The following is a 19033-nucleotide window of genomic DNA, read 5'->3' as shown; positions in this document are numbered from 1 at the left end:
TCTTCGATAGTCCCAAATCACGTGCCAAATCATTCAACTCATGCTGATCAAATCCCTTACGAAAGAGTTCTCTTCAATTTCAAACTCTTCATCAATGTTGTCACCTAGTTCATCACCATAATCATGTTCTATAAGAGAGGGAAGTGTAACGAAAACCAGCACTGGGATTTCATCTGAATGAACCACTTGGCGTATAGCCGATGGTAGACCAGGATACTCTATGTTACATTATGTTTCTTGTTATATCCTGACGTTTTCATTATACAAAAGTAACAGTCACTGAAATGATCTCATGGCTCTCGCCAAACCAAAGGTATACCAAATGGCATCATATCACGTGTTCCCTTTATCCACATCCCTAAACCCTTGGCACACTGTTTTCACGCCTTATGAGGGGCCCAGGACTTATCTTGATCACCAAGTTTAACTTTGAAATAATTCAAATAGGCTTGCTCTACAAATGTGCCGATGTTCACCCTATGACTGGGAATGGTGAAACTGCCACAGATATAACAAAATGAATCAGGGATGTTTAGGCACTTGCGACGAGAAACAGCAGAGCCAGACATGATCTGAAAGAAAGCAAATACGTATGTAATAGAAAATTACATTTTGTTTATTCACTACGTAGAGCAGCGCACAACCTCTGACCACACTGTCTTGCGTGTAAATTAATAGCCTATACAAATTCACGCTACAGTAATCGCGTTAATATAAGCGGTAGAGAAAAAAACTGACGTGATAGAAGAAAACTAACTGCACTTTCAGAATCAGCATACTTGTTTTAGTGTAAATTAGCTTAAACATTGAAGTCAACAAAAAATCTGTTCAAAATTGTTCACTGGTGTAATTATTATTCAAAAAAGAAGTCAAACAGGTAGAAATAGAAAATGTTTTAAAGGTTAACATGCAATGACTGTGTTTCTGCCTAGAAGTAAGCTGCTAAACCCTAGACATTTCACTGGTGCATAATTCGCAGAGGCATGGGATGCAGACATCCATCACGTTTTGAGAGCATGCCATTAGAACTTTGTAAAAAGATCTTAACTCATGGCTCACGTCTCCTCTTTTCCTGACTGGGAATAGAAATTAGGCTTCGCGGTTGTCAAAAGGTGACGAGAATTGATGGCAAACCAAGTGCTATAATAACATAGCACTGTGTGAGTGCAGCCTCTGTGAAAAGCACCTTAGATCATAGGCAAATAATATCAAATCTCAGGCTCTGGGAGAAAGAGCTTCTTGAATGGGGCGTTAATAAAACAACACAGCGCTGGCTACTTGTTTAAAGAAAAAAAAAAATCAGGGTTTCCCTGCTCATTTTACTGATTACTAACATAAAGTCCTTAGCAAAATAAATTGAACTGAATTAATTAGTGTGTGGAAGGATTTATCGAGAATTCTAATCTGCAGACTTTCGCCTTTTTTTAGGAAATAAGTGATTCAATGACACTGACACGAATTATATTAAATCACAGATCCATCTTTTTGTAGATTTGATGACAGCAGAATAAGAGATGTGACAAATCATAGCAGCATAGAGGTTCAAAAGAATGGCTGGCAAATATCTGCTCATCTTTTAGAAAGTCATCAGAACACCAGGGCATGCATGGAAATGGTGACAGCAGCACATGAGTGGTACTTTCTTCCTTTTTTTCTAAATGTATAAAAGAGTGAACATAAAAAGTATTTTATGCAGTAGAGAAACTTTAGTAAGACATACATTTTCGTTACCACCATTTTGTTCTGCAGGATCTATGGTTTCAGAATATACATATAATGTTTTGGAAGTAATTTCAGATTTAATGTTTTAAGTATTCTTGTTGAAAATAGAAATGTCTATTTTAACATATGTGCAACCCCACAAAAGTAGTTCTGCAAACAAAAGATTACAGAACTAATAAGCCTTTTTACTTTATTACTGTATTAGTAAAACAATAACCATAATTCTCGAATTACTGGCTGTCAAACGTGCATAAATGTAAAGAAAAACATGTTTTTATATATTTTATTTTTATTGTGGTAATTGTATCCAACAATTACAAGAATTTAACACATTTTAAGCAATTGCTACTGAAGCCTGAAGGTGGCAGTGTCATTCTGCAGGTTGAAGAATTTCTGGGACTCTTGGAGTCAGCTGATACAGCGATCACATGATTTGGACCCACTATGACTAGGCAGGTATAACCACTAAAGACCCCAAATGTGAGTAACATACGATTCAGAGCCAGGGGCTCAACAAAGTTTCAGCTGGTGACTCTTGGTGGGGAGCATTTATTAAATGTATTCCCATGAAGATGGCCCTGCGACAGTTACAAATATAGAAAAATTTGTTGGTAACCCTTCAGGAACGAACAACAAACCACAACTTTCTCTGAAGTACCCTGAACTGACTAAGGGCTGGTTCATGCCTGCCTCTTCATTGCCCGATTTTGCACAGCTCCCCACGCCTAGCACCATGACAGCGGCTCAAGCAGTCGCACAGCAGACCTGGTTCAAAAATACCTATTACTAATCTACTGGTATCGCTCACTGCAACCTCCATCCATTTCCTATGGGGTTGCTGCAGGAAGATACCACTTGAAGCATCTCCCAAAGCACCAGTGGTTTCTGGTACGAGGAAGTAGTAAATGCGTCTCAACCTCTCTAACAGTGGAAATTATCCCTAACTGGCACTCGTTATCACTAACTGGCACTCATTATTGTGTATTTCCTATTAAAAGTGGAACTAAACTAAAAAAAAAATCTTACTACCTTTAATCCTGGAGATTTGTCAATCCATCAGGAGATTTCTACGATCGGGTCTCGGGTGGCCCTGGTTTCCTCCTTCGGCCCGGTGCTGAGAAAGCTGCACCTTTATTCTTTAAAAAAAAAAAAATTTTTCAGATAATACCCTAAAGAAAATAATGGGGCCATTATCCAATATTTTGTTGCGCAACCTTTAGAGGTAATTACGGCAAATAAACGATTCCTGTAACTTCCAATCAGATCTCCATACTTGTTAATAGATGGTTTGGCCCACTTTTCCTAAGCCAGGTTAAAAAGATGCCTTGTCAGTTCAATCCAAAGATAGAATATAAATCGGGGCTTATAAAACTTGACCTCAGAATAGTCCAATATTTTGTTCTTGGCCATTTGGGCGCTTATACTGTTGGGGTTATTATACTGTTGGAAGATCCATGGCGTGTGATTTGAGACTGAGCTTTCTGACACTGGGCAATATGATTTGTACAGAATGTCTTGATTATTTAAGATTTCATTGTCCACTTGTCTCAAGCCATTTTGTGTCATATGAAGAAAAGCAGTCGCAGATTAACATAACGGAACCTTCTCACGTTTCACAGCAGGTATGATGTTCTTTTAGTTGAAGGCTTCGTTTTTTCATCTATGGATCCAATGTCTCCAGCTGATGGGACATGCCAAAAAGCCTTGGTTTCTCTTATCTGTCTGAAAGCATTGTGACTTGTTAATATGTTTTTCTTTACATAATGGAATCCTTTGGGTCTTCTTCCATTAAGCCACAGATAACACAATCACAGACTAATGGACTCTGGCCTGGGAATTCATCCCGTATCTCTTTGGAAGTTGTCCTTTTTGTCTATCATTCTCGCTATTCTTCTGACCATTCCTAGTCACTTTGCAGGAATACACAGGGAGGGTAACTACACTTCACAGTTGCAATTGTTGTTGGAGGACCCTCAGGCTGCATGGATTGTATAGCCTTTGCCTTTTCTTTCTGATATCCTCACACAAGGATCCACTTTGCTTTTTTTAGTTCATGTTCAGCGTGGTCACACAATGACACAGAAGTGTAATTACTTACTAAAGGCTATATTGCTGATTGCATGATTGCAGATTTGTGCAATACTTAATAAAGAAAACCTTTGAACTGAAAAATCACTCTAATCCAATTATTGTGTAGAATAGAATAATGTAGAATAAGCAGTACTTTATCTCTTTTCATGTTTTCTTTGCATTATTCGTTGATATACCTAAATCATGCAGGTATGGCAGATAGAATGATAAAGTGAAGAATTGCTTTTCCAGCTAACAAAGGTAATGGCATGTGAATGTGTGGTAAATAGAGTTAAAAACACATGGTAGTTGTGCGTTATGCCACTTCCACTTTCATACATCACGGACAACGGCAGGTGTTCTTTAAAAAGACCTAACATGGAATCTTGTTGATTATACTAAAGTATACAGTGTACAGAGCAACATAACATTATGCGGTTACATGACTTGCAATGGCTCTGTGGGATTTCCATTGTAGCAGAAAGGTACAAACAGTAGTTATATATTACAATATTGCCTTATGTCTATTAGAACCAATGCACAAACTCATTATCCCAATTGCTTTATTCTTCATTCTGTATCCTTCACTGTATTTAATTTGAAGTCATTACATTAGTACGTTAAACCACAAAATCTCTGCAAACATATAAAATTATATAGATATCATATATATTTTATATAAATGCAGCTGAAAGTAATTTAAGAATACAGAAACGTGTTGTTTTGTTTAAACACAGTATGAGCAATAATAAACCCCCAGTAATAATACCTACTTTACTTATTACAACTTTAATAACCCTGTAAGCAATATCATTTTAAGTAACAAAATATATTTATTAAGAGCAGCTCATACCATTTATGTTTTATCTGAAAAAGTTCCCATTTCTGCTCAACACAAAAGATAATGAGACTTTAGATGGCAGTCAACAGGTTTCAGCATTTCCTAAGCCATATGTACTGAGTATATGTACTGTTTGTATCTATTGTTATATATTGTGTTCTGCTTGGACTTGATTCAAGTTTGTAAGTAATTCATTGTTTTGTTTATTTATGGTCTTTCCATAGGCTAGGTACACACCTGCAAAAATTATCGTTTGAAAACGAACGATCAACGATAATTAACGTTTTTTGTGAATGATTGTGTACATGCTGTAAAGATACGTTCATTCAAAGATGTATGTACACATAGTGGTGTGTACGGGGGGAGGTGACGTATGTGTACCAGAGGAATATATATATATTTATTTACACACACAAGTTATGCTTACGCACTTATATATATGTATATAATGCTAACATACAAAAATTCGTATCCATACAGTGAAGCGCTGTGAAATGAACATTTATTTATCGCACATGCTCAGAACCATTCACGATCACTGTCTGACTGTACACACAATAGATCGTCGCCCAATCAGATCCGCTGGGACGGTGGTTCGTTTCCAGTGACTTTCCTCATTCGTCGGCATTGTGGTCAGTCATTGTACACTTTTCTTGTTAACGATTATCGGACGAATGGTCGTTAGTCGTTCCTTTCCAACTATAAATATTTCACGTGTGTATGCAGCCATACAACCAACATTCCAAATTTCAGATTGTACTACAAAATGTTGGCGTGAAAGTTTCAAGCTCAGTAGGTCATCTTAGCGCGTTGGGAAAATGAGATATTATCATCGAGTTATATTAATCAAATTCTGTATAGAGATAGGCCCGAGACCCATTATTATTATTATTATTATTAATAAACAGAATTTATATAGCGCCAACATATTACGCAGCGCTGTACAATAAATAGGGGTTGCAAATGACAGACAGATACAGACAGTGATACAGGAGAGGACCCTGCCCCGAAGAGCTTACAATCTAGTAAATGATTTATTATTGTGTCTCATATGAATACATTGTGTACTCCTAAAACCAGACAATAAAATAAAATGTTGTTTTCGTAATACTTCAACAATATACAACATTAAATTGCGAAAAAAACACACTCTTTTTCTTTCTTCAATTATATATTAGGGGTATATTATATACTATTATATTATATATTAGGTACATTAGGGGTTAGTTACTACCCATAGAACTAGAAAGGTAGTAATACCCCTCTCTTTAATTGTAATTTACCCCAATACATGTTATTTCTGTCAATGGACAACTGTTTTTGATGACCTGTGTTTCTCAAACAGGGTTCCTCCGAAGGTACTTGTGTCTCTTGGGTCAGTTTAGCTGATGCCAATGATCTTTTTGGTTATATGTAAGGTTGGCAATCTTCCCAGTAGCCAGTATTGTAAGAGAAATTCTTCACAATGACCTCTACGCAAATTTATTATGAGCTGTAGATATAGTAAATATAACAGGGGTTCAAGGGTTCCCACATAATAAAATGACCAGAATGGCTGGTTCATACAATCTATTAGACTGCTAGCCCATAAAATAACAGCTATCAACTCATCATGGGGTTCAGGTTCCAGCCAAAATTAATGCCATCCTATCCAAAGGCATCCAAAAAGTATCCTGGTTATAGGACGGTGCATTGAAATGGCTAATCTCTAATAAGGACATCTCATATCTCTGTATGTGCTGTCCTAGTTTGGGCTATCTAATTCCTAAAGGTGGAATGCCCACTGGGACCAGCAGTTTTGGGCAGGTGTTTCATTTCTCCTTGCAGGAAGTAAAGATGGTTTAGTAATTTCCAATGCTCAATGGAAGAAATAAGCACTGTGACGGGCCTCTACCTACTGATATGTCTGGTGGATTGTGAATAAATGTCAGATGAGATTTGCTCATCTTTAGTTACTCGATGTGGCAATATATTTACACATAAAATCACAAGCTTGTACATTGTCAAACTAAGACATTCCTGGCACCAGAATTATTTAGAAGATAATGAGCCATCATCCAGTAAAATCCAGACGTATCCACCAAATCAAGAAATCTTCAACCCCAAGGACGAGGTGCCAATTACTAGGGATGTCATGACTGATAGGTGATTCAACAAAATGAGTAAGGTGAGGTAATGATCTTCATATGCTCGGCATTATTTGATGAAGCAACTTTAACAATGACAGACCTCATATATAATTCAGTGAAAGTTTCCTATACAAGTCACCACATGAACATAACTACTAGAATATCCAAAGAGGATAGCTATTACCAAGCTGATATTTTGTAGTTTTGCTAAACAACTTCGAGTTACCTTTTAAAGCCCCTATATCTTTAAAGTGGAACTCATTGGTGGGCTTAATCAGCAAATATAAACAGCATACTTGTAGTTTATAGCACATACTTCTAGCAATGGTAGGTCCAAGTCATCGCTGCATCCTTAGGAGCCGCCATCTTCACCCTCCATGGAGGTCCCCAGTGTGCACAGGAGTTATATTACCCCGTTTTGTGGTTTGTTTCAGTTTGAGGTCGCTTTTAACGTAAAACACTTAATAGCATTCTCTCTGATAAAACTGTTGGCAAAGCCTGGCATAAAATATACTAGGTTGTTTCACTCTGGCTGTGGTTTTCATAAATATTGTTCGTCATTAAATTTCCATGTTAAAACACTTTTTCAAATACACAAAGGTCAAATAAGCTTGTCTGAGATCCTCGTGTAATATAAACGGGAGATGACAAGTTAGAATGAAGACATCAGGTTACATTTAAAGCGTGTGATCACAAGACTACTTCAAATAAATAGACCTGATTAATCAGACTCTTCTGCGGAGTTCCTTTCTGTGTTAGTTTTCAGACCTTTAATGATATCAGCTCCGCAGAGTCTTTGTTTTTGGCCCGGAATGAAAGATAAGTGCCTGACTTTACCACAATAAACAGGTTTCATGTAGTAATAACAGATCTCCTCTGATTGTACAAACAAATGCTAAAACATTAGCTTATGGTCTGGTTGGAAAGGGTTAAAAACGAGTCTCCAGTTTTGGTTTAGGAACACAGGGCCATCGTGTGCTGATGATGGATGCTCTAATAGAGAAGACTGTTTATGCGTCTAAGGAAAGAATGTTGGCGTCGCTAAATTCATAGCAATTATTTACTGAGTACAGATTTATTTTCATATACATATCAGGAGAATTTTTTTTCCTGTTTAAAAAAAAATATTTTTTTTTTGGAAAATGCAGTTTAAATTATTTTAGATATAGAATGTAAATCTTTGCAATGCATTTCTTGGATTTTACATGCAATGTCTGATTGCATTGAAGGGAGTTTGTATCCTCATAAATTTTAAAGGATTAATGAGAGTCGTTACTTATCATCGTGCACAATGCCTGGCCACACAATATTGCATTATTTTCAAATGGGACTCATTGCACGTGTGTGCTCTACTTTATAATAATGATTGCATTTAAATAATACTTTTGTTCTGTAGGACTCCAAGCACTTGTATGTCTTTTAAAGGAAACCCTTTTTAAAGATTTTTAGAAAAAAGTAGAATATATCCGGCATGCTTGTGTTTAGCGCTGCTGTTCATGAAAAAAAGACTTATTTATAAAGCAGTGAATGAGACATGATCAAACATTCACAGGAGGTTATTCACTCACAATAATTGGAAACACATGCATCAGGAAGATTCTCCTGTGGTGCATATCTAATAAATGTCACTTGCACTGCATGATAACATATTTAAACAGTTTACTGCAAACATTTTAAAGATTTTCATGACCCAAACAAAATACAAAATGATTTAATATTAAATTGCTGGAAAATCACTTTCCAAGCTTATATTGGACTGTAATGTTCCCCAGATCCACAAATATAGTCAATTAAGCTGTTTAATTTGGTGTTACCAATCAGAACCGGTGTCAATTGTGCAGTAAAAGTTGGCTTTACCCGAAGAACCACCAATTTCCATATGTAAGGAGCTCTGTGGAATCGTGCTGCAGGGGATTGCTGAGACCTCAGATAGGATTGCACTGCTCTTTAATGTACCCACCATGAACATGTATGTTTGTTCTACAATTATTACACAGTATTAATATAGCACCAACAAATTACACAGCGCTGTACAAAGTCCATAGTCATGTGACTAGCTGTCACTCAAAGGGGTTTACAATCTAATGTCCCTGCCATAGTCATTCGTCCTTAATACAGTCCAAGGTCATCTTTGAGGGGAAGCCAAATAACCTTACTGCATGTTTTTGGAATGTGGGAGGAAACCCGAATACCCAGTGGAAACCCACACAAGCACGGGGAGAACCTGCAAACTCCATGCAGATATTGTCCTGGCCGAGATTCAAACCTGGGACCCAGGCCAGAGTGCTAACCACTGAGCTGACCACGTGCTGCCCATACAATCACCACTGAATGATTGTTGGACAGATAATCAAGCATACATGGCAAGCACCAATCTAGAGCAGTGTTTTAGAGCAGAGAGTTCCTCCGGAGGTTGCTGGGGGTTCTTTAAACGATGAGCAGTTAGTGCGTCTAAGGCCAGTGTAATGGACGCCTAAGATCTTTTTGCTATCTGTAAGTATGGCATTCATCCCACTAGTCAGCAATGTAAGAGGCAATATTATTATTATTATTATTATTAATAAACAGGATTTATATAGCGCCAACATATTACGCAGCGCTGTACATTAAATAGGGTTTGCAAGTGACAGACTAATACAGACAGTGATACAGGAGGAGAGGACCCTGCCCTGAAGAGCTTACAATCTAGTAGGTGGGAGAAATTAGCACACAATAGAAGAGGAGAGATGTAGTGGTGTGAAGTAGTGATGGTTTCAAAAGACAGAAGAAGACGAGTAGACAAGTTTTAAAAAATGGGTTTTGAGCGCTCTTTTAAATGAGCAGAAAGTAGGAGCAAGCCGAATAGGACGAGGAGACCATTCCAGAGAGTTGGGGCAGCTCTAGAGAAGTCTTGGAGTTGTGCGTGTGATGAGGTTATGAGTGAGGAAGTCATTAGTAGGTCATTGGAGGAGCGGAGAGAGCGGCTGGGGGAGTATTTTATTACCAGGTCAGAAATGTAAAGTGGGACAATAACTGTGGAGGGATTTGCATGCAAAGCATTATTCCGAATGATCACCAAGCTAATGTACTGTGAGGTGTGGATATAGTAATTATAGAAGGGGTCCTCCCATGTTAGAAATGTCAGGAAGTACTGGTCTAGAATCTGTGGGCATGTTTAACCGAAGGCAATAGGATTGTGCTATTAGTAATACTCTACATGTCCGAAAAATTAAAAGTTTACTCGGCTTTCAGTGATCTCATGAGATAAAATATATTACACAAACATTTAAATCTTTAAACAAGTATTTTAAAAAGTTTCCATTTTTCCCGAGTTATTCATTTTTGTCTCCTAAAACATATTACAATATATAACAATCAAAAACAGGTTTGGAAATCTAAACAAATGGAAAAAAATGCTAGAGCTTGTTTTCAGCTGCTAGGAGCACACATGAGCAATCCAGTCTATTAATGTATCTCAGCGAGTGAGCTGGTCTCTAATCGCTCCAGCCAAAGTCAATAATCTTTGCAAGACAAATTGTTTCAGTTGGCAAGCCGCATTAAAGAGCAATTGGGTCATTAATTATAATAACTTAAAGTTCCAAATTAGAAGCAAGGAGATGCACTTACGGCCATACCCACTGTCCGGTACACACAGTCTGTTCTCTGATGGGCTTTGGAAATTTTATTTTTAACTACAGGCATGCCACTGCTCCATTTAAAAGTGCAACTTTTTAAAGGGATAATATAGAATTCTTTTGTATCTTGTCATAATATTTTGCATAATTTCTAGTTGTATTAGGGTATGGGGACAATCATATTTGATAATTGCATATGTAGGCTCTGCTTCCTGCTTAGTAGTGACAGATTCGCTTTACAGCATTGCAATGCATTTATAGCAGAACTTTCTATGAAACATTGGATTGGAAACAGGCCGTACAGAGGTGCCTAAAGGTAATATCAAATTTGGATTCCTACTATAAATAGAAAGTGTGTCTGGACATGCTGATGCCATTGTCCATAGCATGGTATTGATCATCTGGTGAGGTCTTCTGAAGTTGGACTCAGTTGGACTTAGAGGTAGCCCCAGTAGAGCTGGGTCCATTCCATGGAGAAAGATTTTGATTGTTTGGAGGAACTGCTTCACTTAGTATTGCCACACCAATGCATTGACTTGGTACCACAAGCACATACTAGGGACTGGGGTACATGTGGTGTGAGGGTGGGACGAAGTGACCCCATCTATCTCAGTTTTGTCTCAGCCTCTCCAAGGTTGGAAAGGATACACTTCAGTGAAGCTGGCTGATCCAACAAGCCTGAAATGGATCTGATGCAGGATTAAACATTTGCTAACAAATAGTACATAGCAATATAAATCCATTCCAGGTTTGCTGGATCAACCAGCCTCCCTGGTAAAAGAGTATCTTCTCCAGCCTTGGAGAGCTTTATAAATCGGGCCCAGTGACCCACAGAAGGCTATTTGGTAAGTTAGGGGCTATAGGCCAAGATAATTTAGTACATGTACCTGGATAGAATACTTTCCTAAAAACTATATTATAAGAGTAGAGATTAAGGATTAAAACTCTGTTTGTGGTTTGAGCAAAGGTATAGTGCAGGAGCCCTTACTTTTTAAATATATTTATAAATTAAATAAAGTTTTTTTACCATTTTAATGTTTGCAATTGACGCCAAACTATACAGTGGAAAGTCAAGACAAAACGTCTTACAAGCAGACCTGAATGCATTGTCTGACAAAGAAACTAGGAATAAAGTGTCATGTTGATAAATGTAAAATGATCCACTTTGGGCTAAAAACATGCGTCATACATTCAATGGGGGAGTCAATAACTGGGAAGGATCTGGGTGTTTTGCTAGATCATAGACTTCATAATAGCATGCAATGCCAAACTGCTATTTCTAAAGCAAGCAAAACATTTTTATATATTATAAGAGGTACAGACTCCAGAAATAGAAACACAAGCAGCCCATGTAGGAAACATTTTAATATCTCAACTATGCAGTTAGTTTTGGGTATTAATTAACAAAAAAGGGCAATTTAGAATGAAAAAGTGCAGAGAAAGGCAACTAAACTGATAAACTTCAAGATGCATGAAAGACCTGAGCTTTGAGATTAGATGAACTAATTATATAATATTCCATTTAGGGGGAGATGATCACAATGTGTAAATATATAAATGGTCCTTCAAGTGAGTTTGTTGCAAAGTTTTTTCACATGGGACATGGGGTACACTTTGCAAAAAAGGGCCAATCACAGTAAAAACTGTAAAATGTGGAATAGGCTCCCTAAGGAGGAAGTTATGGCCAACTCTGTTATTTGTTTAAAATGTTACAAGTGTAAATATGTTATAATTGGGGGAATTAGGGGATCAGGAATGATTTTTTATTCATGTTGAAGCAAATTGGACCATGTTCTTAAAGGTTTTTTTCCCTTCCTCTGGATCGACTATAAATTTCTGTACATGCCGGTTTTCATTTTCTTTTTCAATCGGTTAAGCTTGATAAACTTGCATCTTTTTTATAATTTGTAATTCATAAAGTGTTAACATAATACAGAACACTGATTGCAAAATATAGATCAGAAAGAAAATAAAAGGCACAGAAAATTTACTTTTATTTGAAATGGTATTATAACAACTTCGGCTCTGTACTTTGTGAAAATAAGTTACAGTGTCCTCTTAGAATAAAAAATGATGCATGTTCTTACAATACTTTGCATTGTACGAGTTTTTAGCCTTTAGATGCTGGAAATAGGAACATCTGGGGTACAATATTCCTCTTGTGTTTAGTGAATAGCTACTCAAGGCTTCATTTAAACCGCCAAGGCCGTTGCTAACTGGGTATTCCAAAACAATACCAAGGGCGTTATATGCAATATAAATACATTCAACGACCTTCCAATGCCCAACCATACAACCTTTGGCTGCATGGAATATAATTTAAAGGAACAAAGATCATTGTTATACAAATGGAAGGACGTCATTGCAGTACGACACAAATGTATAAAATGATCAAACACATATACATAAATAAATCCTATTTTCATCCTTTAACAATATGAAACAGAAGTACTTCATTTAGTGAATACCTGTTAGGATTTCTTTGCACATAATCTGTTTAGCTCTGTATTTTGAGATACTTTCACGGAATCTAAAAAGCATAGGTCTGCATTTCCATAAAAATGAACCGCAGCCACAAGGCTAAATACACTGCTGGAATAATTTGGAAAAGAATCGGTACATTACTCATACTAGTTACAGTTAAAAATACATTTCATTTGTTTTAATAAAATATTTTTTTGTATTCACCTTAAGCTTTAAGAGTTAGATTTTTGTACTACTGTGTGTTATGCCTCTTCGCTAATTTTCTGTTCCAATCATTTTTAATATTATTTCTCAAAAAATTGTAGAAACATATTTGACATAATATACAAAGGGGAATAAATCAAAATAATTATATAACAGACAGAAAACGGTGGGGGGACAAAATGGAACATTAAGAAAGGCTCCTCCATCAGCCTAGTAACACTTTTATCAGACATTAATGAATCCATGGGCCAGAAACAACCTTTCACTTAGCAAAATTGAAAGATACAATACAGTTCCCTGGCAAGTAAACCTAGGTGAGCTTCTTCACTAATTTTCACATAGAAATCTACTAAAATATCTCTATCTGTGGACATTTACTGGTAAGCAGAATGCAATGAACGTTTGCAAAGCACACTGTCCAATTATAAATTTAAGGGGGCAGCAGTGCAGCTACAAAAAGAGTTTTAAATGGACCCCAATAATTTTATACCAGTTTGTAACCAGATAAGTTTGTAAGCCTATATAGTTTTCCTGAGAGCTATAAAGTGGCCGCCATTGCTGACCAACCCTTGAAAATAATAGTTCCCTGGCTGTCACACCGACCCTCTGATGTGACCTGGAACAAGCAAACTTCCTAGAAAAGTCAGACAAAGTTATGAATCCATTATCTGCACAAAGTATTTGTCCCGGGTCAACCAAAAAAAGTACCAAATCCAGAAGGTTAGCAGCCAAGTAACTAGCATTTGCAGAATGAGAACTAACCAGGGAAAGGTTTATTTATAGGAAAATATAAAGGAAAATCTGTAAATTCCTAACATTTACAAACCTAAAACTGGGAATTCATCAAAGGATCAATGCAGGCAAAGGAGGACAGAAGCTGCACAAAGCTATTAGACAGTATTTTACTTTGCCAGGCTTCATGGAAAGTATTACTAATATGTGTTTGATGTGCTGTGTAAATATAAACATTAATTACACTCTGAGATGTGTTTTATTAAGAAAAATGTGGTTTCCATTATAAGTATTATTAGTTAAAATAATGCAAGCTGAATAATATGATTTATTTATTATTCAGTTGCTATCCAAGGAAAACATCTACATTGCCATTGACAAAATGCTTGCATAAACAGCAGAGGCGGGAATAAGAGATAGAGAAGAGGTGTCACATGGGAATAGTTTTTAGAGTGAACCTATAAATATAAAAATATAGGAGCTACAGAATTATATTTATGTGTTGTCCTAGTGAAATCACCAATTTGGAGCAAGCAGATAGCCATGGAACCATGCAAGGCTTAGGATAATATTAGATTACACCTCTAGAAGAGGAGGACTTCCCTACAAAATTATTCCCAAGGGCATGGACAATCCTTCCATCAGCGATCCTAAAAATCTTTCATGGGAATACATCACACCCCACCATGCCTATTTTATGTGTTAAGTTCTCCTCCTAATATCCTAAATGCACACGGGAAAATGCGTACGGGAAAATGCACACGGGAAAATGCACACGGGAAAATACTCCTTGTAAAGTGAGGTACACTCACTTTACAAGGAGTATGAATCACCAGGGGAAGTCACATGCTGTTATGGATTGTGTCTTTAATCTTACACAAATGTTTAGATTCAAATCTGGGGCATCTTAAGGAAAACCTAGCTCATGTATTTTGCATGGCATGGATCGGGGCTTCCTTGGACAAGGAGACCAAGGGTCACAAGTTTTTGGAGATATAGAAATCATTTATAGAGACCCAATCCTATTAAACAAGAAATACAGCAAACTTTTCAGCACACTCAGTGACTTTAGTGGATGATACTGTTAATGTTATTTTCCATATTGATATTATGTATACACCTGTTATTTATATATATAGAAATCTCCTTAGAATGTTTGGATGTTACCGACACATATTGAATATTCTCTTTATTTAATGCATTTCCTCCAATAAAAATAGTAAAACTTTTTGTTAAATGTTAGAGTTGGCATCTATCATTTTGCTATACACTTACTTAACCTAAAATATATCACATATCTACCATTTGTGCCAGTTTCTTCTAACTTCCAAACAAGAGGACAATCTTTTCTGTTTTGTTATGGGAAAATAAACCTAAAATGGAACCAAAGTCCTACTTTTAGCATTTGTGATTCAGGTAAATGGTAATTCAGAAAGGGCAGGTGGTTTCCCTTCTGCAATATTTGTTCTTAGCGCCTGATTGCTGGCCAGCTGTCAAAGTTTGCTGAGCTGTGCAGGTGCACCTCAGTGTTGGTTTCCCTCGCATGTGGCGGGAATGAGTTAACTCCCACATTCTTGAATTGGAGTTACATCATCCCGGCATGGCCAATCGAGGTGACTGAAGGTTGCCTTCAAGAAGAAGAAAAAAAGGTGGTGGTGCCTTGCGATAGAACGGGGATAGGCGAATAGTTGTGGGTTTTGATTCCATTGGGTAAACACTGTTTTTCTCGATCTACTAATGGAGCCAGGACTTTTTATCTGCTATAAAAAGGTGCTTTTAAGCATACACTAAAGTACTGCACTTTGCTAATGTAAAATAAAGACTTTATCCAATTGAAATATACAATTTTGATTTTACAAGTATTCCAAAACCTCAACTATTTTTTTTATCATTATGGAAATAAACCTGACCCAAAAATTATGGTTCCCCTTTAAAAGACTTTAAAGAAAATCTGTCACGGGGTGCAGCGTCATAGATCCGTTAACACTTGTCTAAGAAAAAAAAAAGGAAAAACAAACAGGACTGCCCTGCATAGAGGTACATTTTTCCTGGAGCCTTCTGTCATATCCCAAGAAAGTGCACAACAGCGCGCTCATTACCATGTGATTATATTATCAGGCTGGTGACTGATGCTTGTAGTGGCTGTAATACTTCTATGGCGGTGTAGCCTGACAGGCCAGTGACAGCCGGGAAATAGCAGGCCTCGTTTCCTCAGCTGCACCCTTCTCCAGACATCCCCTGCTGCCACTGCTAGTCATGATCTCAGCAGGTCTTCTGGTTCTTACAGCCTGGGAGAGGACGTGTACAGACCCCCGAGTCGGTGGCAAAGACCACTGAGAATCTCGTAGCCTCTGACAGCTGGCTCCAGCATGTCCACTGACTAACAGCATTTCCTGATTGCTATTTCTCCACTAAAGAAGCTTTGTTCTGCTTGCAACATGAAAAAAATGTGCGATGGTAAAGAAGAGCAGATATTTAAACACATTAAAGACTTATTTAGTATTCATTCTACATATTACTTCTATACTCCACAAACTAAAAAAACATTTTGCAAAATTGAAATATATCTATGTGACTTTTTTTCTTTATACAATTTTATTAATATTCAGATACAATGTATATGTGTTCAGCTTAGTGTGGATCATTTTATCATTGTTTCTGTGTAATTTCTAATATACGTAGACGGTCATATCTGATCATTATAATTGCAGACTGTTCTTTAACAATACTGCACAATGATTGTATTTCTCTGCTTCTATTCTAATCTGACTGTAAACAAAAGGTCATCTATAAGATCACTCTAAGCTAAGGAAAATACAACTTAAAAAATAAAGAAAATATATAATTGATACCCCGGACATCCGGTAATTTACTTAAAATATTATTTCCACCTAAACTTGCAGCCAGCTGTAATTTTCTAACATTGTTGAAAACAAATTTAGTTTCAAGCAGAACTTTTTGCATTTAAATCCTCAGATTACCAAGTGTATGTGACATATGCATCACTGTAACAAGAAGTCTAATATAAAGTCTACACATCTTAAAATAAAATTACTGACAGAAGTTTTGATAGGGGTTTCATTTAAAAAGGTGGAAGAAAAATCAGAAGCTCCATAAGAGAAGTGGATAAAGGTCCGGTGCAATCCTTGAAATGTAAACTGGCGCTGTGTAATATGTTGGCGCTATATAAATCCTATTTATTAATAATAATAATAATAATAATAACAATAATATTAAATTGTTCTGATGTTTTTTATTCTCAAGAAAGCTGAAGCTCACTTTAAATAGAAACACTAAGTATAATCCCCACAAGAGGGAGCATGTAAAAAATATTTATATATACACACACACACATACATACACACACACACACATACATACATACACACACACACATACATACACACACACACATACATACATACACACACACATACATACACACACACATACATATACACATACATACATACATACACACACACATACATATACACATACATACATACATACACACACACATTCGTACATACATATACACACACATACATACATACATACACATATACATACATACATACACACACACACATACACACCAACCTTACTTTTAAGGTTTAATGTATTGTATCAGCACATATTCAGTTGTCACCTGGTCCTTAAAAGCTTTTAAATCAAGCCTAACATAAACTAAAACAGATTGCACCATATCATTATTTACCTAAAACAAATGCAGCCAACATAGAGAAGTCATTAGGTGCACAAAAACAAAAGTACATCCCATGATTCATTAGATTGTAGAACCACCTTAAGCAGCAGTAACGTGATGTAATTGTTTGATATATGACTTTATCGTTCTCCCACATCATTGAGAAGGAATATTGGTCCAGTCTTCTGTTCACCAAGTTTTGAGTTCATTCCTTTATAAACAGTTCCCCTTAGCTCCCACCACAGCATTCCAAATGGACTGAGGTCTGGACTAAGCCATTACAACACCTTGATTCTTTTCTTTTTCAGCCATTCTGTTGTAGATTTGCCGGTTTGCTTAGGATCATTGTCCTTTTGTTATAATGTTTGGCTGTCATACAGATGATCTCACAGTTGGCTCTACAATACTTTGGAATACAGTGGAATTCATGGTCAACTCAACATCTGCAAGGTGCCCAGGTCCTGTGGCTGTAAAACCCAACCAACCATCACCCCTCCACCACTGAGCTTGACAGATTGTACGAGGTGTTCATGCTTATAGCAGTGGTTTTTGCCAAATGAGGTGTTGTGCATTATAGTCAAACATCACCATTTTGGTCTGTCCATGTGGTCTGTCTATCTAAAGCAGTGGTCGCCAACCTTTTCGGTCCCACGGACCACTAAAATCACCGGCTCCCAACCGCGATAGAGAAACTCAATCCAGGAACACATAGCACATAGTACAGGACTGCAATAGCAATCAGGGGAGCGGAGCTGCTTTGCACCCCTGATTTCTGTTGCTGCCCTGTAGTATGTGTTCCTGGATAGAGGAGGATTCTTGTGTTCTGGATAGAGTAGGATTCTTCTGTTCTGGATAGATAAACTCTATCTATCAAAACATAAAACTAGTAAAGGGCTGCAAGAGCAACCAGCTCTGCTCCCCTGATTGGTCTTGCAGGTCCCAAAAATTCGGTCTCACTGGCCGAATTTACAAAGGCCATTCTCGCCTACATGTTTGGCAAGCAAGAACGGCCCAATTTAAAAAATTTGCTCGCTCATACCTATTAGCAAAATTTCACTGGGGAGACAAGTACACTTACATGTAAAATTTACACAATTAGGCTCGCAACATATTAGCAATTCCATCATTGTCACCCTGTTATGTCCAATGCTAACATTTATACCTTTCAGTGTTTTTAAATTTACTTACAGTGTGGGCTCTCCTTGGCTCCAGCCTTCAAAAGTATTCGAGCGATTGGTACATTGTTTGTCATAATAGCAATATCCAAGGGGGTCAATCCTTCGCTGTTGGGAGTATTAAGGTCCAGTTCCTCAGCTGTATACTGGTACAGAAGGATCTGGACGGCCTCCAGGTCCTGCTGCTCCACTGCCTCAAATATGGCTTCATTGCACTGGAAGTTCTGTTAGGAAAGGAGAAATCCATGTTATTCATTGAAAATGACTTTAAGAAAATTTAGTAAAAAATGTCCCTTCTACCTTAACCCCACTCATGACAAAACTTCTCTTTTTTTAGGTTCTAGATGAGTGAG

General features: G+C 37.1%; 1 protein-coding gene across 1 annotated transcript in view; it reads right to left on the bottom strand.

The window, feature by feature from the left end:
- Window positions 1-19033, bottom strand: part of ANKFN1 (ankyrin repeat and fibronectin type III domain containing 1) — a 202220-nt gene that overhangs the window by 177348 nt on the left and 5839 nt on the right. Inside the window, exon 2 of the mRNA XM_072403319.1 lies at window positions 18694-18904. Coding sequence (XP_072259420.1) covers window positions 18694-18904 — 211 coding nt within the window. The remainder of the gene's footprint in view (window positions 1-18693; window positions 18905-19033) is intronic.

Source organism: Pyxicephalus adspersus, chromosome 3 (genome assembly GCF_032062135.1).
Source record: "Pyxicephalus adspersus chromosome 3, UCB_Pads_2.0, whole genome shotgun sequence".
Lineage (NCBI taxonomy): Eukaryota > Metazoa > Chordata > Amphibia > Anura > Pyxicephalidae > Pyxicephalus > Pyxicephalus adspersus.
The sequence above is the reverse complement of the archived record's forward strand: the minus strand, read 5'-3'. Positions and strand labels throughout refer to the sequence as shown.